We start from the raw sequence: 24,781 nt of genomic DNA on the forward strand, positions 1-24,781 counted from the left end.
GAGACAACCTATGTATGTTTTTCCTCACTCCTCATGACTAGAATAGTGCAGCAAACGCTATTATTCTATAATAGCTAGCAATGGAATAGTAAGTGAAAATTCACCTGGAGTTCATGTTAACTTGAGCTGGGCTAAAAGACACACTTAAAAGAATACTGAGTTGTTTAAATGGGAATCCTCGGACTAAAGATTATATTCAATTTAAAGGATTAGCTGAAAAAAGTCTAAGTGTGGCTAGGCAAAGAGGTTTCCAGAATCCTTAACCACATCTCAGTATTTATCCTGCCACTGAGGACACTGCTAACAGAAACTCCATGCTCTGCGTTACCCTCCAAAACATGTTTTCTGTGCTGTGCTTCTACACTGGAGACACCTGGAAAGAAGGACAAATGGACTTCGCTGTGGGTCCATGGAACACCTACTGATTTTCACCCAAAGTAAAGACCTTAGAAATGAAACAGAGGTAGACAAACAACTCTAGAGAAAAGTAAACACAAAATAAAAGTCACTGAAGTCCCTCTGAGAATGAATAGGAAGAGGGCAATTAAACAGAAATACTAACAGTCTTGGTGATGTTATACTTAACACAGGCAGCCCGGGCTGGGTCAAGATGGAGAACAGTAACAGTAGAGTTCTCAGATCAGGTCAGTTAAGGAACTGGTGTAAGTGCCCCATATAATGTTTTTAAGAAAGCAAACAGTTTCCCCCCCCTCCAAATTCTGTCATAATTTTAGTGTTCATGTAGCTTAAAAATGGCATCATACAAAAAACCTCATACATGGCTGTAAGCTCAATTATCAACAGAGGTAGTAAACAAAGGAACTCCTAAGAATCGATTTTAAAATGATCAAAGTGTGACTATACATTCAAAACCCTAGAGCCACATAATCATCCCCAAAATGAACTGTTTTAATTTTAAAAAGCTTAAAAACACAATGACAATGAAGCACTGATATGCCTTAGGAACAGTCCCAAATCAGTGCTGACTTAAAGCTAAGTCCTCTCTTTCCAAGAAAAAGAAAGCAGAGAACAAAGTTCAATCTACAATGGGAGGAAACAGAATGAAAACAACCAAAAGGGTGCTTTCCAGCAGCCTAGGTTATTCTTTGTTTTCAGGCCACACCACTGGAAATGCTTTTCTTCTTATATAAGTCTTTTCCTCACAATCTTTATTTTTTAAAAACTGCCATCTGCTGAACAAGAGATGTCCACATTTCCACCAGCAGGTGATCCACTTCTGTGCACAGTTTTTGCTTCCTCACTGTGAGTCCTCCTTCCCCGAAAGTGCAAAGAGAGCAAGCTGATACCTGCAGGCCCCAGAGCCCCAGGACTATTCCAGCTCCACTTATAAAGCAGGGTGAAGGATTTGCTGCATTTGTGCTTCAAAGATCCAGCTCACTTTGGTTGTCCTTCTCAGTTGGCAAACTGCTCATAAAAAGCAAACTTGATCCTCTCTATGTGATGGCAAAGTTTGACGGCAGGGCCCAATTTTAAGTCCATGCATTCTTGAACAGTGGGAAGGGTAAGGAGCAACAGGGCCTGCCCATCAATTTCCTGTTAAAGCATAAAAGACAAATTATCTGTGATGTGCACATGAAAGGCAGCTTGATCATGACAGCCTCTCCTCACTTTAGCTTTGTCAAAACTGGAATCCCTATGCTTTCCTTTCCTTACTTTTTCGTCTTAGGTATCACACACTTCCTTTTAAGTGACTCCATAGTCTTCCACACTAATGAAGCTTCAGAATTAATAAAGTTTTACTGAGGACAATAAAGTTTTACCAAGGATAAGAATCCATTCCACAGAGTCTCTGTCCCATAGAAATTTAGTAAACTGACTAGCCCTGTAACTGGCAACTAATTGTGCCATCTTTTTAGAGGGTTCCTTCTAAATCTGAAACAAAGGATTAACTATCAACTTCAATGTTTTCCTACTCTGTAACATTCATAAAAACCCGATAAGCTCTTGAATCTCCCTAATTTTCTAAACAAAACTTATTTCAATGTTTAAGGCCACTGACTGTGTTTCAGCAAGCTTGCCTTAAAACTTATCACCACTCTAGAGCCTAATGTGACAGATGCTATTTTTTTTTAAACAAGCAAATCATTATTTTTGAAAAGATGTGGACAATTAAGCATGGTATGCTTGATATTGGAGGGATGGAATCAAATTCTTAGGAAAAACTGGAATGCAATGATAATCTCCTTCAACTATGAAGCAAGTCTGATAAATAACTTTTTATCATCTTTGACTCCTAAAAATGGAATTAAGACAATTCTTGTCTTTTGGATCAAAACATTTTTCCTAAAACTTGTAAATAAATTGTTGACTATTACATCCATAACTTATTGCTAAAGAGATATTACTAAAAATTATAGGTATCTGTGATTACCTGGTCTAGGAATATTCTTGCTAATGGAGCACAGTCAGTGGATCTGATGAACCGCACAACGTCTGCCACACTCCACTTCAAGGGGTTACTGTCCAGGTGAAGCCTTTCAGCAACTTCGATCCTTATTTCCTTCATTACCCACAACACAATCAAACCAAATGGTGTTATGGCTATTTTATTCTAAAAAAGTCTCTCTACCTAAATTCATAATCTTTCAAGACATGATTTAAAGTGGTCTTAGGACATGATTTCTCCCAGCAAAGATGGCAAAGACCCACGTGCATCAGGTACTCAGGAAATGTCTGTCTTTTATAATACGAAGTATCAATGGGAAAGAATTTATCTCAAAGTTCCAGCACAGATAATTTAGACAATTTAACTAAGAAAAACAGGGTGCTGAAGAGAAGGGGATGATAATTCCATTGAGAGAAGGCTTAACTAAACTACCAGGAGGAATCTTTACTGCTTCTGTTCATGGAATATTCTTAAAAAGCAATCTAGTTTTTGAACACTAAATTGTTCTTTAGTGTTATATATATGTTATAAAATGTTCATACGTATATAGTAAATATATTAAGCCAAATGGCTTAACCAGAATCAAAAGGATAACTTTTTTCTACAAAACCATATATATTATGAAACATATTAAAAAGGCAGTTTTCCCAAAAATAAATGACAAGCTACAAATAAGCTAGCAATGGGGCTTTTTTTGTTGTTGTTGTTAAAACAAGCAGCTACTCTGAGAGAGACTTTCCCCCTATAAGTAGATGATCTCAACTAATCCTTGAAACACATGTAAATCACTGCATTTGGGTTCACTTTACAAGAGACCCTGGAAATTCTACATAAGTCTGTATTGAAAGAAGTAGAATGTCAATATCACTAATAATCATATTCCAGATGGAAATTCCAGAGAGAAAGAAAGAAAAAAGAAACTATTTTTTAAATGGTACCTTTGGTGAAGGAGGTTTATTTTCATCGTCAGAAAATGAAAAGGTGCGAAGCTCCCTTTTTCTCCTTTGTCTATCTGGAGGCAGCGATGTGGATATCTCACTTTGGGTGGGAGAAGAGGAGCATGACTTTTTTTCTGACATTTCTGATTCTTCCTGTAGCTCATCCTGCTGCTCGGATGTACTGCCTTCACTTAGGGAATCATCATCCCCTTCATCTGGGTCATCCTCATCTTCACCCCCACTTCCCTGCAGGAAAAGGAGAGAAGTCTCATTGAAATTCAGGACATCAATCCCAGGTTTCATATGATTTAAAAAAAATAATAAAGAAAGAAAAGAAATTCAGGACAAACCAGTTCTTGGGCCACAAAACCATCTTCTATTGGCCAGAGATCTGAGTTAGAAAGACCTGCAGGTATTCTGTGTCCATACTATAAAGCAGTGGTCACTTGGCTTCGAGACATTACAGGCACATCACAGATCTCATACCTGGGGAGAGCCCGCTGGGGTATTATCAACAGATGCAGAGGAGCGTTTCTTCTTATGAACAAAAACATTTTTCCGCCTCTTTCTCCTCTTACTGGCTTTTTTCAGGGCACAAGCTAAGTTACTATGCCCACCAGGTGGCCTCCCAATTCTTTTATTTTTCTTCTTTCCGTAATAGTGTGCTAAATGTGGATGACAAAGAAAAATGAAGTAGCTTCATTATTTTTGTGTACCTCAAAACCACAAGAGATTTTATTAGCATAGCAAAAAACAGGTACATTGTATTTGATTGGGGTTTAAATTCCATAGAGTGGAATAAACAGATCTGAAGTGCACAGTTTGACTAGTACTGAATGATCCCTCCATATCAAAGTATATAGAACATCTTCAACCCAGAAAGCTCCCATGGTCCCTTCCCAGTCAGTACCCCTTACTAGAAGCAGCCACTATTCTAAACACTATCACTATAGATTAGCTTTGCCTCTATGGAACCACACAGTAAGCACTTTTTTGTGTGTGACTTTTTTTTTTTTTTTTTTTTTGAGATTGAGTCTTGCTCTGTCGCCAGGCTGGAGTGGAGTGGCACGATCTCGGCTCACTGCAACCTCTGCCTCCCAGGTTCAAGCAATTCATCTGCCTCAGCCTCCTGAGTAGCTGGGATTACAGGCACACACCACCATGCCCAGCTAATTTTTATACTTTTAGTAGAGACGGGGTTTCACCATGTTGGCCAGGATGGTTTCAATCTCTTGACCTCATGATCTGCCCGCCTCGGCCTCCCAAAGTGCTGGGATTACAGGCATGAGCCACCACGTCCAGCCATGTGTGACTTCTTCTACTAGGCATAATGTTTTTGAGTCGTGTGTTTTATTATATGTTTCTTTTCTATTTGGATATCTGGTTGTACCAGTGCTATTTGTTAAAAAGAATTTCCTTTCTCCCGTAAATTTCTTCATCTCTCTTGTTGAAAATCATTTAACCATGTTAAGTTTGGCTCTATTTCTGGACCCTGTGGTCTGTCCCATTGTTCTATTTTTTTGAGACAGAGTCTGTCACCCAGGCTGGAGTGCAGTGGCGCAATCTTGGCTCACTGCAACCTCCACCGCCTGGGTTCATGTGATTCTCCTGCCTCAGCCTCTTGAGTAGCTGGGACTACAGGCGTCTGCCACCACACGCCCAGCTAATTTGTGTATTTTCACTAGAGACGGGGTTTCACCATGTTGGTCAGGCTGGTCTTGAACTCCTGACCTCAGGTGATCTGCCTGCCTCGGCCTCCCAAAGTGCTGGGACTACAGGTGTGAGCCACCGCACCCGGCTTGACTATTCTTTAATGCCACACTCTTGATTATTATAACTTTATGGTTAAAAAAAGAGAGAGACTAAGTCTTCCAACTTTATTCTTTTTTACAAATTGTTTCAGCTATTCTAGATCCTCTGCATTTTCATATACATTTTAGAATATACATTCCAGAAATGAAACATACATATTCTAGCTGAGTTATGTATTAAAGTAATATCAAAATATAATACAATTTTATGAAAAAAATTGAAATTTTCTAAAGGATATGAATCCATTTGACATCATTCAAATTACTAACTGGGAAAAATTATAACTGTCCTTCTAAATTCTAGGCTAATTTCAACTATATTATTGTGAAAGATAAATTCAGACAAAAGGCACAATAAAACCCACATATCTTCCCCTCACGTATCTTCCTTCAGAGTAGTGTACTTATATATGTATTTACATGAATAGTATTTTTCACTCAGCTCCTAATAATTGCAGTTTCCTAAACTAAGTGCTGAGTCTGATACAAGAAGCTAAGATAATTCCTACTCTTAAGGAGTTTACAATCCAATAAATATAAATAGAAACTAGAAGGTTAGACTTATAAGATTTTGTAATTTAAATACTGATTAGAAAGCTCGTCATACTAAGTATGGACCTTGGATCAATAGCATCAGTGGCATCTGGGAACTTGTTGGAAATGCAGATAGATACTCAGGACCCAGATACCCACAGACCTGATACATCAGAAGCTCCATTTTAACAAGATCCTTCAGTGATCTGCATGCACTATAGTTTAAGAGGCACAGATCCCTAAAAGAAATCTTTCCATTTTAACAAGGTAAAAATCCTCCTCTGTATTGATTCTCCCAAGTGACATAGGGCTTGTAGGATTTAAGGAAAGGTAGGATCAGAATTTTGTCTTTGGGTGGCAATGCCTTGACAAGGCTCCAAATTGTAAATTTCATCCTATGTGACCCCTGCCCCAGTTTCTCAAAGAAGATAAGCAAGGACAGCGAATAGGTGCTATGACAGTTCAAGGTGAGGTTGCAACTACCTCCTCTCCTATTTCCACCTCCCCAACTAGTGTGGCTTCATTGCTGCTCTTCAGAGACACTAAGCAAGCTTCTGCCTCAAGCCTGTGCCCTTGATGCCCCCTCCCCAGAACACTCCCACCCAGCTCTCTGCACAGCTGGCTCCTGTTTCCTTCAAGGTGTTACCTGTCAGAAAGACTTCCCTGACCCCTTGCATAAACAGCACCCCACCTCCCAGCCTTCCTCACTGTCCTATTTTGCTTGCCCACCTTGCTTCACTGTTCCCCACAGTATTTCTCTAAATACTGACCCCTCTCCAAATTTCTTCCCTTGTTTGTTATCTGTCTCCCACATTAAAGGTAAACTCACTGAGGATAGGAATTTGTTTTCTTTATTGTTGTATCCCAGTGCTAGAGCAGCATAAGCACACAATGAGCACAAAATATATACTTGCAGATTGTATGAATGAATTACATATCCTATTAGATACAATAACTAATTTATATACATGCTATATATAATAGTTGGCACACTAAAGCCCATGAGTCAAGTCTGGCCCATGACCTGTTTTGGTATAGCCCCCAAGCCAAAAATTACCCTTACATTTTTTAAAGGGTTCTTTTTTTTTGGAGACACAGAGTCTCGTTTTGTCACCCAGGCTGGAGTGCAGTGGCGCAATCTCAGCTCACTGCAACCTTCATCTCCCGCTTTCAAGTGATTCTCCTGCCTCAGCCTCCCAAGCAGCTGGGATTACAGGCAGGTGCCACCACACCCAGCTAGTTTTTCTATTTTTAGTAGAGACGGGGTTTCACCATGTTGGCCAGACTGGTCTCGAACTCCTGACCTCAAGTGATCCGCCTGCCTCGGCCTCCCAAAGTGCTGGGATTACAGGCATGAGCCACCACACCCGGCCAAAAGGGTTCTTAAAAAATGAAAACACAACACATAGAAAAAGAATATGTGACAGAAAGCATATGACCTACAACATGAAATATTTATCATCTGGCCCTTTACAAAAGAAGTTTGTGTGCCTCTGCTATATATGAATGTCCGTAAAGTAAAAAACTTTCCAAGATGTAAGGTATGGTCAGCTGCTATGGTTAACACATTGGAAAAACATGACTCACTGTATTTGGTCTTTGTAAGTACAGAACAGTTCTCAGAACACTTATCCAGAACCATCCGTGGACCGAAGAGGTTAGGACAGCATTCCAGTTTGATACAGGTTTGCCGGCAGAATTCAGTCACCCGATCTGCTGTTTTCACTATCTCAACAGTAGCCCGATAACTCTTTCCTTTATATCTGCCATTGGAAGACATCAGATGCCAAATATATTGGGCTAATGATTACCCAGAGAAAAATCAAACATATTAATACACCTAAAAAATATTTTTGCTTCTTGGAATATTCTATGTCCTTTATAGTTCAAGGGCCCTGAAAACAACAAGGAAGTTCTGCATACTGAACTTAAATCAAATTAAATCTGGTAAGCTATGACAACTAAAAGCTGAGTTATTTAAATTAGCAAAATTAAGCTCCTGCTTTCTGTTCCTAAGTTAAGGTTTTCAAATAGTAATTTCACTAACTGCTCTAAAAAGAAAGGTGACTTTTCACTAAGTCTTTCTTTACCCTTGGCAGTGATCCTCAGACTGTTATCCAAGGACCAGTATGACCTGCCAGTTGCCTGCCATCCATCCATGACAAGATCAGAAAGCAAGAGTACCTGTTTATAACCTTTCACAGTAATTTGAAAAAGTAATTTTATGTCTCTTACATCTAATAACAAAAATTGTTCTTGCATTTTTATGTCTTAAATTTCTTATTTCCTTTTTGTTTTTGAGATAGAGTCTCGCTCTGTCACCCAGGCTGGATGAAGTGCAGTGGCATGGTCTCGGCTCACTGCAACCTCCACCTCCCAGGTCAAGAGATTCTCCTGCCTCAGCCTCCCAAGTAGCTGGGATTACACGCACACACCACGACACCTGGCTAATTTTTGTATTTTGAGTAGAAACAGGGTTTCACTATGTTGGCCAGGCTGGTCTTGAACTCCTGACCTCAGGTGATCCGCCCACCTCAGCCTCCCAGAGTGCTAGGATTACGGGCGTGAGCCACGGTGCCCGGTCTTAAATTTCGTATTTCTTATAATTCATTCTATCATATTTTATAAATGTATTGATCCATGAAAGAATGGAAATCTAAAAAAGAAAAACAAGCCTGGTCCTTCACCACAAATAGCTGAAAAAGCCCTGCCTAAGGAAACATAAGGCTTCTGATATTATCCACAGAACTGATTCTGTGAATTTTTTTTGTTGTTTTTTGTTTGAGACAGAATCTCCCTCTGTCACCCAGGCTACAGTGTAGTGGCACGATCTCAGCTCACTGCAACCTCCACCTCCTGGGTTCAAGCAATCCTCCTGCCTCAGCCTCCCAAGTAGCTGGGATTACAGGCGTGTGCACCGTGCCTGGCTAATTTTTGTATTTTTAGTAGAGATGGGGTTTCATCATGTTGACCAGGCTGGTCTTGAACTCCTGACCTTGTGATCCGCCCGCCTCGGCCTCCCAAAGTGCTGGGATTACAGGTGTGAGCCACTGTGCCACGCCGATTCTGTGACTTTTTAAAGACAAGTAAAAGTAAAGAGTAAAAACAAGTAGTCCACTCACTTGGCTTTTAGGACTTCCCCACATCCATGCCACACAGAGTCTTTGTCCAGCTGGAGCTCCCGAAGGACACGGCTGGGTTTGTAGGCTGCATTGATAAGTAAAGTGAGGACCTGAGCTCAGTTTTAAAGCAGAAACACAGATTGGGAAGGAGAAAAGCAGACCATTAGAATCTTGTCATCTTTTCCTTAAAATGTTAAGGTTATTTAGGAGGTTAATTCTAGTCATATCAATTAACAAATGTTAACAAAATAATAGTATCAGAGATATTACAGCCACCCAAAGATGCAGATAAGAGAGTAACCAGATCCTCTTCAACATTTTTTAAATGTTACGGTCAGGAAAAAAACAGGTACCATGATTTTCAAATTGCTCCAGAACATGCTTCCAAATGCTTTCCCAGCCACGGTACACACAGAAAATTATATTTGTTTGGACCACTGTGTAGACAGCTGAGCCTTCTTGTGGCTGGAGGAGTCTGGTCCAGACGCTCTGGCTTCCCCAGATCCTGACTTGCCACCCTGAGGGCTGAAAGGTCTCTTATCTGTTACTTGCAGCATATCACACTGGCTGGGAAGAACAGAAAGCCCAGCAGATGTGTAGCTTTATCATGGTCGCTAGGTTAATGCCACATAGCCACGGCCTTTCAGTCATAGAGTAACCTCACAGTTCACTTTTGTATAGTTCTCTTCTGGTCTCTGACAGAAGACCTTTCTACCCTGACAGAGGTGAACCTGCTGTGTGAAGAGTTGTTTACGTGAATGTTTCCTAGGGAGGAGAAATAATTACATACCCTCTTCACTGTCCAAAACATGAGAAAAGTTAGTAACTTTTGATAAAACCTAGAACTGTCACATCTATGGCATGTGGCTCCCTGTAGAAATGACCATAGGAGAATGCTGTGAAATTTCCAAGTTATTTTGCTCTAGGCCAGAACCTTACCTCTCTAAGGACCAGAACACAGTTCCCAGGTCCTACACATTGAGGCAGCTCAGCAATTCTTCCTTTGTTAAGATATGGCCCTGAGAAGCAACGGTGGTTGAAGTATATCTTTGGACAGCAATATTTTCCATTAATCATAACTGGGAAATGAAGAAAAACAAATATTCAAAACAGTCATTCTCTACCCCACGTTTCCAAAGCTGAACTGCCAGGGAAGAAAAACGAAGCACATGTACCATTATATTAATATAAAGTTTGGAATTACTTATTTTGAAGCTTAACATGTTGTCTGAGAATGCTCTTAAGTAACTTACAGAGCTTATCACTCTGCTGAAATCAAAGAGGGTCCTGAATTAACATGCTGATTAGTTCCTAGGTTACTGCAAAATTGATAGAAGAACCCTATCTTCTATTAATAAAGAAAGTGGAGGGTGTATTTTAAGAACACATGAGGATTCTGGATGATCAATGATTTCTTTTCCAGGTCTTCAAAAACCAACTTTCAATCATCTATTCTGGAATATTTATAGAAATTGTTGAATATTATTGAGAATTACAGTTTGTCTCCTAAAAACCACCAAACTAATATGTTGGCAGCCTTTGATGTTGTGAGAGCTCTCCCATCTCTGAGATTTCTCAGAGGGCTAAAAGTATGCTGTGACCACATCTCTAAGTTTTTTTTGTACTGTGGGGTATAACTGGGTCTGGAGACCCTTTTCTTCAACTATTTGTCTGTATCAATACTGTCCTTCAATTTAATGTTTTTAAAAAATCCCCTCATAGTGGTAGGCATGTCAGCTGTTGAATGTAAAAAATTCAAAGACACTAAAATACTGCTATAAAACACAGAGAAGCTCTTCTAATAGATATGCCTGTTAATCCAATGTTAAGGAAAGATATGCGCACACTGCCCATTGTTGATAGGATCCTGCAGTTCATAATGTTTTCTCTTTAATTAAGAATAGTCATGGCCAGGTGTCGTGGCTCATGCCTGTAATCCCAGCAATTTGGGAGGCCAAGGGGGGAGCACGTCGCTTGAGTCCAGTTTGAGACCAGCCTGGGTAACACAGTGAAGCCCCATCTCTACAAAAAACAAAAACAAAAAAATCAGCCACATATGGTGGCATATGCCTGTAGTCCCAGCTACTCGGGAGGCTGATGTAGGAGGACAGCTTGAGCCCAGGAGGTGGAGGTTGCAGTGAGCTGATATCACTGCACTGCACTCCAGCCTGGATGACACAGCGAGACCCTGTCTCAAAACAAAACAAAACAAAAAAACGATGGTCTATCATAGTGGCCAGTATGCTGGTGCTCACATTTCCAGTTGAACCCTGCAACCCAAATGCCGCTCTTCAGAATTAAGGCACTCATACCCCTGCTGCTGGGTATGTTGGCAGCTTACAGTTCCCAGTTTTACGTCTATTCTGGAATCACCCTGAACTGGGTACTGCTCTCAGCAGGAGAGGGCCACCTTGCCCCTTGTGAGGTGGGGAGGGAGCAGTGGCTTACTTCCAATAACTGGTCAGTAAAGTGTGGCCACCACACCTGAATTAGGATCAACTCTGAGTGGTTAGATCAGCTTCAGGGCTCCCAGTGGAACTAGAAGAAACTTCTGTTGCAACTGTATCATGGTTCAACTTATCTCTCTGCCCAATCCTACTTCCTTTACTCCTTCTAAGGAGCTGTTCCCAAAAATACTCCCCAATGAAACTCCTGAATGCATATGTCAGAGTCTCAGACTCTGTTTCCCAGGGAACCTGACCTATGACAAAACCCAAACCAAAAGGCCTTGGCTGAGGTTGTGCAGAAGATATTAATGTCTTAAATTCTGTGGTTTCAGTAGGCATTCGAATGGCCAGGAAAGCATCAAAAGCAAGGAGTTACACAGTCCTAACCCTCTATGTACAAATGATGTAATGAAAAGGCAGTAGGTACAAGAGACGGAAGTACGGGTTTCTAATTTGTGAAAGACTTCAGTTTCATTTCTGGTCTTTCTACTCATAAGCTGTGTGATCTCTCTGAGCTTCGATTTCTCTTCTAGGCATTTACTAAATATCACCCAAATGCGCAATCTGTGCTAGAATACACACAGCCAGGATGCTAAACATTACACAACAAGCACGTGGAAGTTAAGAATAGTTCAAGAGAGAACCCTGGACAAAAGCCTTGAACCTCCAGCAAGGATTTTTCTCTCATTTATCAGGCATTGATTGCCTCTGGGACAATTTCTTTCTCCATTGCTTTATTTTTTTCACATAAACTGTGAAATTTATATACAATGTATGCATATCATAAAAAAGGGTTTTAAAAAGAATAAACTTCTACCTCTCAACCATCTAGCTTAAGAAAGAACACTGCCTGGACAACTTCAGGTTCTTTAGCTAAAGTCAAGGATGGTAACATTGGCCTTCTGAGCTGTTGGCACACAACGGTTGATCAGTAAAGAATAGCTACAATTATTAGAAATGGACAGAAGTATCAGCCTAGAGATGATTATTAAACTAAACACATCTTAGACAGTTATAACTCTAAAGTCACAATTAAGAGACCCCTCTATGAAGACACATACTATACATCAAATGTACTGTTTTAAGTTATTTTCAGATATAGTCCATTAAAAGAAACTAAGCCTTCTTTTCCTTAAGATGACATGTGCTTATACCTGACTCTGTGGAGTTCAGCTCCTGATTCCTCAGGCCCTCGTGGACAGTCCTCGAGGATGGTACTCTGGGTCAAGAAAACACAGTAAAATAGTGCGATAATTCTTAAGATCAGTAAAGTGTGAGGCTTAGTTTCCTTCAAATCTAAGAAGAAAGCAAATGTGGCATGTTGCAAAATCTGTAACAGAAGGTACTCCCTTGATGATACTTTTTTTTTTTTTTTTTTTTTTTAAAAAGAACAAGGCTGGATGCGGTGGCTCACGCGTAATCCCAGCATTTTGGGAGGCTGAGGTGGGCGGGTCACGAGGTCAGGAGATTGAGACCATCCTGGCTAACACTGTGAAACCCTGTCTCTACTAAAAATACAAAAAATTAGCTGGGCATGGTGGCAGGCACCTGTAGTCCCAGCTACTAAGGAGGCTGAGGGAGGAGAATGGCGTGAACCCGGGAGGCAGAGCTTGCAGTGAGCTGAGATCGTGCCACTGCACTCCAGCCTAGGCGACAAAGCAGGACTCTGTGTCAAAAAAACCAAACAACAACAACAACAACAAAAAACTACAACAACAAAAAAGAACAATTGTTTTTAAAACTATATATAGGGCATAATGAGCCAATGGACAGTCTGTATATAGCATTGTGATACTACATGTTCAAACTTCCTCTTCATTCACTGGGCAAAAAAATTACAAAATTTCTTGTGAGATGCTTAAACCACAAATAGACTACTCATTTTTCAACAGTCAAAGAACAGAAACTTTATATAGGGTTCGTTTTCTTCGTCCATCAGTTTTCAAATTAAAGACAAATTATGTTATTAAAAAAAAAACAGAGGCTTATTCTATATGTAGCAATCACTGAAAAAAGGCTAATTTATCTTTTAGAATGCATCCTAACTAAAGCTTTGGATCAGTTTTGGCAACTAAGTCAAGGAAAAATCCAAGGTCAGTCTTTTTTTCATTGTTACCTCACTTCTCTACTTGGGATAAATGTCTATGGCCTTTCTCTCCACTTCTGTTGTTAGTTTTATTACCCACATAGTTACAAAGGTTTAGGTAGTTATAGAATTTGCTATATACAGAATTGTTTCCTCCTACTCAAATTCATATGTTGAAGCCCTAGTGCTCAGTGTAACTGTATTCGAAGATAGGGCCTTGGGGAAGTAATTAAGATTAAATGAGGTCATAAGGGTAGGCTGTAATCCAATAGCATTGATAGCCTTACAGGAAGAGAGGGGTCGGGGGGTGCCGGGGAGAGAAAGATTTTTCCACCATGCAAGGACACAGCCAGAAGACAGCCATCTGCTAGCCAGGGAGAATGCCCTCACTAGGAAGCAAATCTACCAGCACTTTGATCTTGGATTTTCCAGCCTCCAGAATGTAAGAAAATAAATTTCTGTGGTTTAAAGCAGGGGTCCCCAACCCCAGGGCCACGGACCAGTACCCGTCTATGGCCTGTTAGGAATGGGGCCGCACAGCAGGGAAGGGAGCATTACGGCCTGAGCTCGGCCTCCTGTCACATCAGCAGCATCATTAGATTCTCACAGGAGTGTGAACCCCATTGTGAACTGTGCATGTGAGGGATCTAGATTGCATGCCCCTTAGGATAATCTAATGCCTGATGATCTGAGGTGGAACAGTTTCATCCCAAAACCATTCCCCACCCCAGTCTGTAGAAAAACTGTCTTCCACGAAACCGGTCCCTGGTGCCAAAAACGTTGGGGACCGCTGGTTTAAAGCCACCGAGCCTGTGGTATTTTGTATGGCAGCCCCAGCAGATTAATAGAGAATTCAACACCCAATGTTTTAAAACACACATATACACACAGAAACATTTGTACTTTTAAGGTTTGAAGGCACTACTAATTAACTGTTTCTCAAAAGCTGTGTGTGCCGGTATGTTACAAACGAAGAATTTCTTGATGGGCACAAAGCCACTCCTTTCAATGTGTCTTTTCTTTTAGAGCTGTCTTCTACCCCAGCTTTATTTTTTTCCACTGTGACAAATCATACCCTAATTTACAATTTTTGCTCTTCCTTAATGAATACCAGCATGGGTACTCTTATTTTCTTTCTTTTATTCAACTATCTTAAGGCTCTAAAAGCCAAAGAAAACTCAATTTAGACACCATCTTGAGAATGCATTTTACCCTTTTGTATATAATGCCATTTTAGAAAATGCATATACTGCAAAGAGAAGTATACAAATGATCAAATGTTGAATTAAAAAATTATGCTTCCATCTGAGAAAATGAGGAAATATACCCTCTGAAATAGTTATTTTTCTAGATATTCTAACTTGTAAACTGTTCATATTATTACATTACTTACTGTTTTTCTGGCTGAACCACTGCAATTTTCCTCTGTTTATATACTGTAGGAAGAAAAAAATATATAAATGCCAAGAAAAATAAAAAGACAAAGGAAAATTAATATGTGTATTAAGGTTACATTAGCATATTTAAAACCTGGTTCTGTGTGAGTGTGTGTGTATATATGTGTGTGTGTGTGTGTATATATATATATATATACACATATATATATAGTACTATAAATTAATGCTTATGTCTGAATATCTAGACTGAGGCACATTTTCTTAGTAGGGATCTTTATACAAAGAGCAAAAATAATATTTTCGAGGCTCCCTGGGTCAGTAAGTGTTGGGAAAGCTCAATGAATAAAGTTGGACCCTTACCTCAGATCAGTGGTCCCCAACCTTTTTGGCACCAGGGACTGGCTTCATGGAAGACAATTTTTCCATGGACCAGGGGGTGGGGGGTCATTTCAGGATGAAACTGTTCTACCTCAGATCATCAGGCATTAGATCGTGCAACCCAGATCCCTCACGAGACAGTTCACAATAAGATTCTTGCTCCTATGAGAATCTAATGCCGCCCCGATCTGACAGGAGGTGGAGCTCAGGCACTAATGCTCACTCGCCCACCACTCACCTCCTGCTGTGTGGTCCCACGGGTTGGGGACCCCTGCCTCATATCATATATAAAACTTAACCCAAAGGGGATCAAAGATCTAAACATAAATGTAAGGGTTAAAACTATAAAACTCTTAGAGAAAGTTTTATAGGAGAAAACTATAAAACTTATTCTTAATAGTCAAAAAATGGAAACAATTCAAATGTCCATCAACTGTTAAATAGATAAACAAAATGTGTCAGATTTATAGCATGGAATATTATTCAGCTATATAAAGGAATAAAGAACGGACACACACTACAACATGGATGAACTCTGAGAGCAGTACGCTAAATGAAAGAAGCCAGTCACACAAGACCATGATCCCATTTATGTGAAATGTCTAGAACAGGCAAACCTATGGAGACAGAAAGTAAATTCGTGGATGCTGGGGTGGGGGTTGATTGCTAATGAGTATAGGGTTTCTTTCTGAAATGATGAAAATGTTCTCAATCTGACTATGGTGATAGTTGGTACGTCAATTGTAACACCATAAAGCTGTTTAAAAAGGGGGAAACTGGGTTGCCACTTTCGAGGTTAGGTTGCAGAAAGACTCTGGCTTCCATCTTCCTCAACCTCTCTTGCTCTCTTGCTTCCTCACTCTGACAGAAGCCAGTTGTCATGTTGTGAGCTGCCTTACGGAGAGGCCCACATGGCAACGAACTAAAGGAAGGCTCCAGCCAACACCCAGCAAGGAGCTCAGGCCCTCAGTCCAAGAGCCCACAAGAAGATGCATTCTTGCTGCTATGGTCTGAATGTTTATACTCTCCAAAATTCACATTGAAACTTATCCACCAATGTGCTGGTATGAGAAGATGGGGCCTTTGGAAGGTGATCATGTCACAAGGGCAGAACCTTCATGATGCAGATTAGTACTCTTATAAAAGAGATCCACAGAGCTAGTAGTCCCTTCTACCATGTGAGGACACAACGAGAAGGTGCCAACTATGGACCAGGAAATGCACCCTCACCAGAACCTGAATCTGCCAATGCCTGGATCTTGGGCTTCCCAGTCTCCAGAACTGTGAGAGATAAATTTCTGTTATTTATAAACTTCCCAGTGTATGGTATTTTGTTACAGCAGCTAGAATGCACTAAGACACTTGCCAATAATCACCTGTGTAAAGCTGGGAGCAGATCCTCCCCACGTTGAGCCTTGAGATGACTGGAGCCCTGGCTGACACTTTGAGTGCAGCCTGTGAGAGACTCAGATCCAGACGACCCACCTAAGTTGCACCCAAATTCCTGACCCACAGAAACTGTAAGGTATTAAATATTTGTTACAATAAATAATTTCCTATGCAGGAACAGATAACCAGAATGTCATTTTTTTTCTCTGAAATGTCCAGATTAGTTTTAATTGGCAGCAGCCACACAGAAGATTATTTAACAATCAATCCTCTAACCCAGAAACAGACAGATACCTCGTGCTCGGCGAGGAGTGCTGAGTGGGTGGCCGTTGGTTTCACACCAGCCCAAAGGAAATATATCCATGGATTCCACGCTCACAATACATTCAGGTATAGGCTTCTTAGAACCTGTTTAGATTTAAACAAACAAACAAACAAACCTTTTTTTAGACCATTAAATAACCTTCTTCATAAACTATTTTCTAGATAATGTTCTACTCTTATAATAATGCAGAAACAAGTCTCTTGACACAGAAGTCATACATTTTCATGTATGATAAACATGAAAAAAAACTGTCCTCCATGTAAAACTGTATCAGGACCAAAATGGGTAGAGAATATACAGGGTGACACTTAAGCTAGGGAACAGCAAATAAGAAACTGGAACTACCACTGGTATCATTCAGATGGTTAATAAATATCACAGTCATTTCAGACAAATGGAAACCAAATGGCAAAGGTGACAATTTTACTCAATGAGAACATCACTTCTGGTACTTCAGGAATAAGCCAGAAAAGAAGAACAGTGAATTCAAATCAGGAAGTGATTTGGCAAGCTGCTCAACAAGGATTGCATAAAAGTCTACATTCGATATTATCCTTGACATCCGCATTAAATGCCAATTCTACAAATCAGAAACAGTAGGTACCTTCTCAAAGTCTGACTATTTGGCAGCAGGATAAAAAAGCTGCTCAGGGCATATATGGTAACCATAGCACTGAGTACTCACGCAGCGCCTTGCATCCATAAACCTGTCCAATTATTGAATATTACTTTTCGCACAGTTTACCATTTCTACTCTATATACTTTTTGGTTCTATTGGGCTGCAGCAACCAAAATATTATCTCTTCAATAAGCTAGGTGTTAATGTCCATGCTCATATAACTTGGTCACATCAAAATATATGCTATTTGACTTATGTTTTCCCCTTCCAGAAAATAGGGGACTCTGTAGTAAAGAATTTTTATTCATATTCATTTCCTAAAATTTGGAATTTGAAAGCCAAGGACAGGAAAATAAATATTTCGCTTAGAGTCTTGCATTACAAAAGTCTCTGAACAAGATCCCTATTTAACTAATCCATTAAGTTTAACAGGCAACATTACAGGAGTAAACAGGAAGCTCAAAGGAGAGTGGCCACAGGAAGGCTTCTAGAGTGCTGGCACTCACCCTCCAGCTGGAGCCACAGGTAGGAGCCTCTCACTGCAGTGATGGTAGCAACACACACTTCTTCAGGGAGAATGGGGTTCACCGCCTCGAGCTTCATGTTCTCCTTAAATTCATGTTCAGAAATTAACTAGAAAATGAATGAATCAAATCAATTTACTGGATTAACACAGTATTAACTCACGTGCTCAGCTAGAAAACCTTTTTCAAGTAGTACTTAATCCCTAGGTTTAAAGATAACATTTATTTTGCATTGTTTTGCTTTTTAATGAAGCAAAAGGAAAATGTCTGCCTTTCCTGGTGTTATAGGAAGTATACAGGAAGTACACTCTTTGATGTCAGATATTCCTGCATTATTGCTACCTGTATGACCTTGCTCAAGCTGTATAACCTCTTTTTGCCTCAGTTTCTTCACCTGTCAGATGAGGTTGAGAACTCCCATCTGGCTGTGCTATTACAAGGTATCAATGAAATAGTCTCTAAGGTTCTGTGTCCTGAACCAAGTGGCTATCAACACTGTTGACTCACTTCCCCTCATATAAAGCACCCTATCATACCACAAACTGCCTGGTTCATACTTGTATGTGTATCATAAGAGGCAGTTAGGATGAAGAATGTTTATCAACAGTGGGAAAGGGTCATTTAAAACAGAAAAATATCCAGCATCCATGTCAAAATGGACAACTGAACATCTGCATTTGAGTGTTCTCTCTTCTGACATCTAACTTAAAAACTAAAGTTGTTTTTGGTTTGCTTCTGTTTTGAAGACAAAAACTTAACATCTATCTTAAGATGGATATAACAGGAAAGGAAACAACATTTTATAAGCTAAAATTTAGAACAGGGTCTGGAAACTAAGTTAAAGGTGACTCTAAGCTGGCAGTAAAGAAAGCTAAGAACTGGAAGAACTGCCAGGTACTAGGCAACTGGAGGTAGAGGAGACAGTCAAAACAAGGAGGATTTGTTGAAAACATTTAAGAAACATTTAGGTTATGCCATTGGCTCCTCGACTCCATGCATTAGGGAAACCATTCCTTCCTCTCCCCTACAGAAGGTGAGATTTATCCTCTGGACAGGGTAAAAGAGAAGATGCCTAGGTAAGAGGACACAAGGAACTGCTGAGGGCATGTATGTCGTGACCAAAACAGCGGTTAGCCTATGGACTGCTGAGAGGCCCAGCCCTCCACCTCTACCCACCAGGCAGGGGACTAGAAGATACTTCTTATGGTGACATGATAAGCCCAGGAAGAAACACATAATGGTATGGATTCAGGTTTCCCCAACAAATGGCCAATCAGATTCCACCCTATAGGAAAGTTCAAGGTTGACAAGCTCCATCTACCTGCTCAGAGCTTTCAATCAGCTCTTCCTTTTAGTCACCCATTCTTAAATATAGCAACAACCAAGAATGACCAGACACCTAAGAAGATGAAAGTTAGGACCAAAACAGACAAGCAACTTGGAAAAAGCAGTGATTATGCAAGAAGAAAACTTCCCAAAAGGTGTGTGTGGGGGGGGTGGGGGGGTGGATTAATTAACAGCCTCTGAGAGATAAGAAAAACTATTGCATCCTTAGAGCAAGAATAGTATGATATTAAAAACAAAGAAGTACCTGTAATCCCAGCACTTTTGGAGGCTGAGGCGGGTGGATCGCCTGAGGTCAGGAATTCAACAGAAGCCTGGCCAACATAGTGAAACCCCGTCCCTACTAAAAATACAAAAAATTAGCTGGGTGTGGTGGCGGGCCCTATAATCCCAGCTGCTAAGGAGGCTGGAGAATCTCTTGAACCCAGGAGGTGGAGGTTGCAGTGAGCCGGGATCGTGCCATTGCACTCCAGCCTGGGCAACCAGAGCAAAGCTCCATCAAAAAAAAAAAAAAAAAGAAAGAAAGAACAAATGAACGAACTATTCAGAGTTCCAGAAAATAAAAAACATGATGTCAAAAATTAAAAACTCAAAAGGAAGGCCGAAAGACAAAGTTTAGGAAATCTTCCAGAAAATAAAGCAAAACGACTAAGAAACATAAAACAGGATAAAAAGATTTAAAAAGCAGAGGTTTGATCCAGAGGGCCACAACCAAATAAAAGAACTTCCAGAAAGAGAAAAGAGACAAAACGGAAGGAAGGAAATCAAAGAAGTGATTTAAAAAAATTTTCCCAACACAGAAAGGCATGAAGGTCCAGAAAGAAAGTGCCCACTGAGAACCCAGCACAGCGGATGAAAACAGGCTCGCATCAAGGTTCATCACTGTGAAAAGTGGTTCTATATCTTCCAGAAAGGGTCGGGGGAAAAGCGGGTCATCTACAAAAGAACAAAAATAAAAATAGCTTTATAGTTTTTAACTTCTTGATAGTAACACTAGAAGTTAGAAAACAACTGAGCAATGTTTTCCGAATTCTCAAGCAAAATAACTTCCACATTGAGCCAAACTATGAAGCAAGTCAGTAGAGTGAAGACATTTTCAAATATACAGTGTCAAAAAAAATTTACTTCCCTTGTACCCTGTTACAGGAAGGTACTGAGAGATGGGGATCCATCAAAACAAGGAAGCAAACCAAGAAAGAGGAGGCCATGAGATCTCTACAAAACAAGGGACCCCAAATCATACAAAAGGGGAGTGGGCAATTCCCTGGGTGACAAGGGCATTTCCATGATTAAAACTACATGGCAAGGCCGGCACAGTGGCTCACACTTGTAATCCCAGCACTACGGGCGGCTGAGGCGGGAAGATCACCTGAGGTCAGGAGTTTGAGACCAGCCTGGCCAACAATGTGAAACCCAGTCTCTGCTAAAAATACAAAAATTAGCCAGGCATGGTGGCGGGCACCTATAATTCCAGCTACTCAGGAGGGTGAGGCAGGACAATCTATTGAACCCGGGAGGCGGAGGCTGCAGTGAGCTGAGATCGCACCACTACACTCCAGCCTGGGCGACAAGAGCAAGATTCTGTCTAAGAAAAACAAACAACAAACAACAACAACAACAACAACAACAACAACAACAACAAACCCACAAAAACTACATGGCAAACCTTTAAAGAGCAACCCATCCAGAGAGTGGAGGTTGCTAAGAGGGATGTCTCTTTAACAAAAGTGTTAGGAATGACAGATTTCTTGATGTGACTGCTTTTGATAATGAGAGACTACTGGGAGGTGTGGACAGCAGCAGCAATAGATAAAATTAAGTAAATTAAAAACAAGGCAATTATTATTGAGGATAAAAATTTTTTAAAAGAAACAATCATAAAATACTGCAGTGCCAGGTGCAATGGCTCATACCTGTAATCCCAGCACTTTGGGAGGCTGAGGTGGGCAGATCACTTGAGGTCAGGAGTTCGAGACCAGCCTGGCCAACATGGTGAAACCTCATCTCTACTATAAAAATGAAAATTAGGCGAGTGTGCTGGTGGGCGCCTGTAATCCCAGCTACTTGGGAGGCAGGAGAATCTCTTGAACCCGGGAGGCGGAGGCTATAGTGAGCTGAGATTGTGCCACTGCACTCCAGCCTGGGTGACAGAGCAAGACTCTGTCTCAAAACAAAACAAAACAAAACTGCAGTGCTCAGCTGTAGTATCTGAATGCATATCATAATGTAAAAACTCATTTTGTGTTTAACCAAAAATTGTAATATAACTCTAAAGGAAGAAGAACGTGGTAAGACTGAGAGGAAAGGTAATAAAAAATAATTAAATGCTCATTTATCACAATTTAGAACCAACAGACTCAGCACCATAAGACAGGGTGAATTTAATTTGTTTTAATAAAGTCAAAGTTTTTAAATTAGAACCAAGTGACATGTCTAAAATAAATGACTCAAAAGATAGAAGGTTTTTATTTTGAAAATGAAGAAATACAAATAACTAGAATTACAGTGAGAAGAACAGGAAGTAGTTATTTCTGGGAAGGGAGACTGTGAAACGGGGTAGGGCAGGGACTGCTATTTTACCTTCTAAGCCTTTTACTGCTACATGGCTCTTTAAACCACATGCATGTATTATTTGGATAGAAGAATTTAAATAAGCTTAACAATTTTTCTCCACTTAATATTTCAACAGTTTTTCCTATTATTGAACCATGAAAAATAATCATAAAATTTCAAATTCACATGATTTCAGCTAAGAAAAAATAAAACCAATAAACTTATAAAACTAACTTAATTAGCAAACTAACTGATTCACTTCTGCAGTAAATGTATTTTCCTTTAGACCATGTGATTACAGTCACCACTGTGCTCATCTGGATTGAGTGAGATGATTATCTTCAGAGCAATAACATGGAAAGCAAGGGAAGCACAGCAGTCCCCGCAGCCCTGCATAGTGGCCATGAGGCCGTGGGGGTCCTCACCGGAGGGAAGCACCTCTGGGGAGCAGCTTCAGCACCACACTGTTTGAGGTAGTCAGCCCAGTCAAAGTCCTGGCTTGGGTAGCCTAGGTGGGGACAAATGAACAATGAGTCACACTACCACACCGCACACGCCTGCCTGGCTTCACCTCTCACCAAGGGTCCACTCACAACTTCCAGTGATGCTAGTTTGACAACTTTGATCATTTTAGAGGGGCGAAAAGCATTCTATAAATCTAGAGCACTGTTAATTTTATAAAATAGAGCAACTCTGGTCAAACTGTAATAAGACAATCAGACTCTGGATAAATTTGTAAACTTTCAAATTTCAAACTAGGCATTTATTTTGAGCACTATTTTATATGATTAGTTGCTGGCAATTTACCAAAAGAATTTAAGACAGTTATGACTGGATTTGATTTGTATATATAAATCCACTCTTATTGTCAATTCTAAAGGGACTCGGGCTCTCAAGGAAAAGAGACAGCAAATAGTATTAGTTAATCTGCAAAGACGAAGACTTTTTTCTTTGTTAAAGCTGTTTCCTGAAATGTGTCTCAGATATCACTGATACAAATCCTCTTGTCATTTTCAGATTCATATATTACAGAATATCAATGCTTTTATAATCTAAATCATGTATTTATTTCAGAAAAATCAAGCTTAGCACCCCACTTAAGTCTACTGAGGTTCCTGATGGAAGCATCTCCAAGCTGCTGCTGACTCAGCACCATCTACATGCAAAGAGCTGAGCGAGGCCCAACTGCCTACTGTGTCTGAGTTGCTCTCAGCCTCCAGAGAGCTTAATGTCTCACAGGCAAAAAAATAGGCTACTCAAGTCTATGCCCTCTGACAGCCCAATAGTCCCTGCCTACCTAAGACTGGCACCATGTTCTCCCTTTGCCCCCACCTCAATGCCTGACAGTACATTTTCTGCCATTTTCAGTTATGTAATCTACTACCTTCCCTCTATTTACAAAGACACAGTTGATTTGTCTATAACAACACTGAAAGCTTCAGTACTTTTAACAACTGTTCCTTCTTTTTCACATAGAGGTGGCAAGCAGAATAAAGAACTTGGGATATCTAGAGCGTGCCTGCAAAGCAAGAACTTCCTTCTATGGCTGTTCTACACCACACCCTCCAACCAGGCATTCATCTGCTGTGTTCACTGATGGAGGAGACTCTAGGAAGTTCTGTTAATATTTCCCCCTATTTGCCCCTTGAAGGGACTGAGTTGTACTCATTGAGCTTGTCACTCTCCCCAGGGATAAGCTCAATGCCTGGCTTACAGCAAACTTCACATGAATGTTTGTTGAATGAATAAAAGCTGAATGGAAGACAAAGATTCTGAGTTTATGACCCTTGTTAACAAGAAAGAGTACTTCCAGCCCAGTGTTCCAGCAGTCACCATTTAGAAAAGTGATGCTATGCTTTACTGAAAACCTACTAATAACATATATAGACTGCCAATCAAATAATCTGATTTGCTAATATTAAAAAATCAGATAAACATCTGGCATATTCTAGATTCTCTAAGTTTAAAAATATTAAAAATTTCAGTCAAGCTCAACTAACCCATTAATTAAGGGCCTTGATTAAAGGATCAAAGACTATATTTTGCAAAGTTGCAAGTATCAGGAAAATGAGCTTTTATTTTCCTACCTACTCCCTGAGTTCTACTCTTCACCATAAACTTCTCTCTAGAAAGTCCCCTCCATGACAAGGCTCATACACCTAAAGATAATCAGTAATCTACCTTCTAACTCTGGCTCTACGGCCTCTTCTCACAAGCCAGCCCCCAGTGCTTGCTGTGCATCTAAGCTCACCCCTCTGCCACCCCTAACAGACATAAAAGGGACTAAGGAGCCAGCACGAACCCAGGTTGGAACCTGGTTTTCCAGGGGGTTATGAGGACATAGATATCAAAGTCAGAGGATAGAACGCACTCTCTTTAACAGTTTTTTAGCTCAGTTTGTAACTTTCAAATATGTAAATACATGGAATCTAGACCTTTCCTTATATTTTTCTCAGACCCCAAAAACGTTAGGAACAGGCTAGGGCAGGAGGAGAGGGACAAAAGATTTCAGCAATGCCATCTGACATGTCTCATTTCAAGGAGAAGCTCTCAAGTGACAATTCAGAAGACAGCAAATGTGCACCTGGAGGGGGGCTGATGTGTAGGCCATTCTTCAGACTCCACTGCACAGGGAAGATGCCAGGACTGTCGGCGTGGCACACAAAGGATCGCCGTGCGTGGTTCTCAGGACGCAAGTCATCCATTTCCACCAGAAAGTACTTCTCATCAAAAATCTATACATGCAATTAATAGATGAAATAGACAAATGCACACATATATATGTGCTTTCTCCGTGGCACAGCCAAACATATTACAAAAGTTCATAGTCATGTGGGTATTAATAATACTAAACACTAAATGTTAGCTCTGTGTTATGTAATACATATAATTACTGTTTTAATTAA

The 24,781-nt window shown here is 40.3% G+C and overlaps 1 protein-coding gene across 6 annotated transcripts in view; it reads right to left on the reverse strand.

Moving 5' to 3' along the window:
- Window positions 1–887: 887 nt before the first annotated feature.
- The window catches only part of SFMBT1 (Scm like with four mbt domains 1), a 145,695-nt gene continuing 121,801 nt past the window's right edge, over window positions 888–24,781 (reverse strand). For all 6 annotated transcript variants that reach the window (XM_009445643.5, XM_016941278.4, XM_054681989.2 and 3 more), the window contains 13 exons: window positions 24,460–24,610; window positions 22,301–22,383; window positions 17,961–18,087; window positions 16,804–16,917; window positions 14,739–14,781; window positions 12,414–12,478; window positions 9,752–9,891; window positions 8,813–8,922; window positions 7,278–7,453; window positions 3,832–4,010; window positions 3,346–3,591; window positions 2,393–2,521; window positions 888–1,554 (listed from right to left, as the gene is read on the reverse strand). In XM_009445643.5, coding sequence (XP_009443918.1) covers window positions 1,414–1,554; window positions 2,393–2,521; window positions 3,346–3,591; window positions 3,832–4,010; window positions 7,278–7,453; window positions 8,813–8,922; window positions 9,752–9,891; window positions 12,414–12,478; window positions 14,739–14,781; window positions 16,804–16,917; window positions 17,961–18,087; window positions 22,301–22,383; window positions 24,460–24,610 — 1,704 coding nt within the window. In that variant the 3' untranslated portion in view covers window positions 888–1,413. The remainder of the gene's footprint in view (window positions 1,555–2,392; window positions 2,522–3,345; window positions 3,592–3,831; window positions 4,011–7,277; window positions 7,454–8,812; window positions 8,923–9,751; window positions 9,892–12,413; window positions 12,479–14,738; window positions 14,782–16,803; window positions 16,918–17,960; window positions 18,088–22,300; window positions 22,384–24,459; window positions 24,611–24,781) is intronic.

Source organism: Pan troglodytes, chromosome 2 (assembly GCF_028858775.2).
Source record: "Pan troglodytes isolate AG18354 chromosome 2, NHGRI_mPanTro3-v2.0_pri, whole genome shotgun sequence".
Lineage (NCBI taxonomy): Eukaryota > Metazoa > Chordata > Mammalia > Primates > Hominidae > Pan > Pan troglodytes.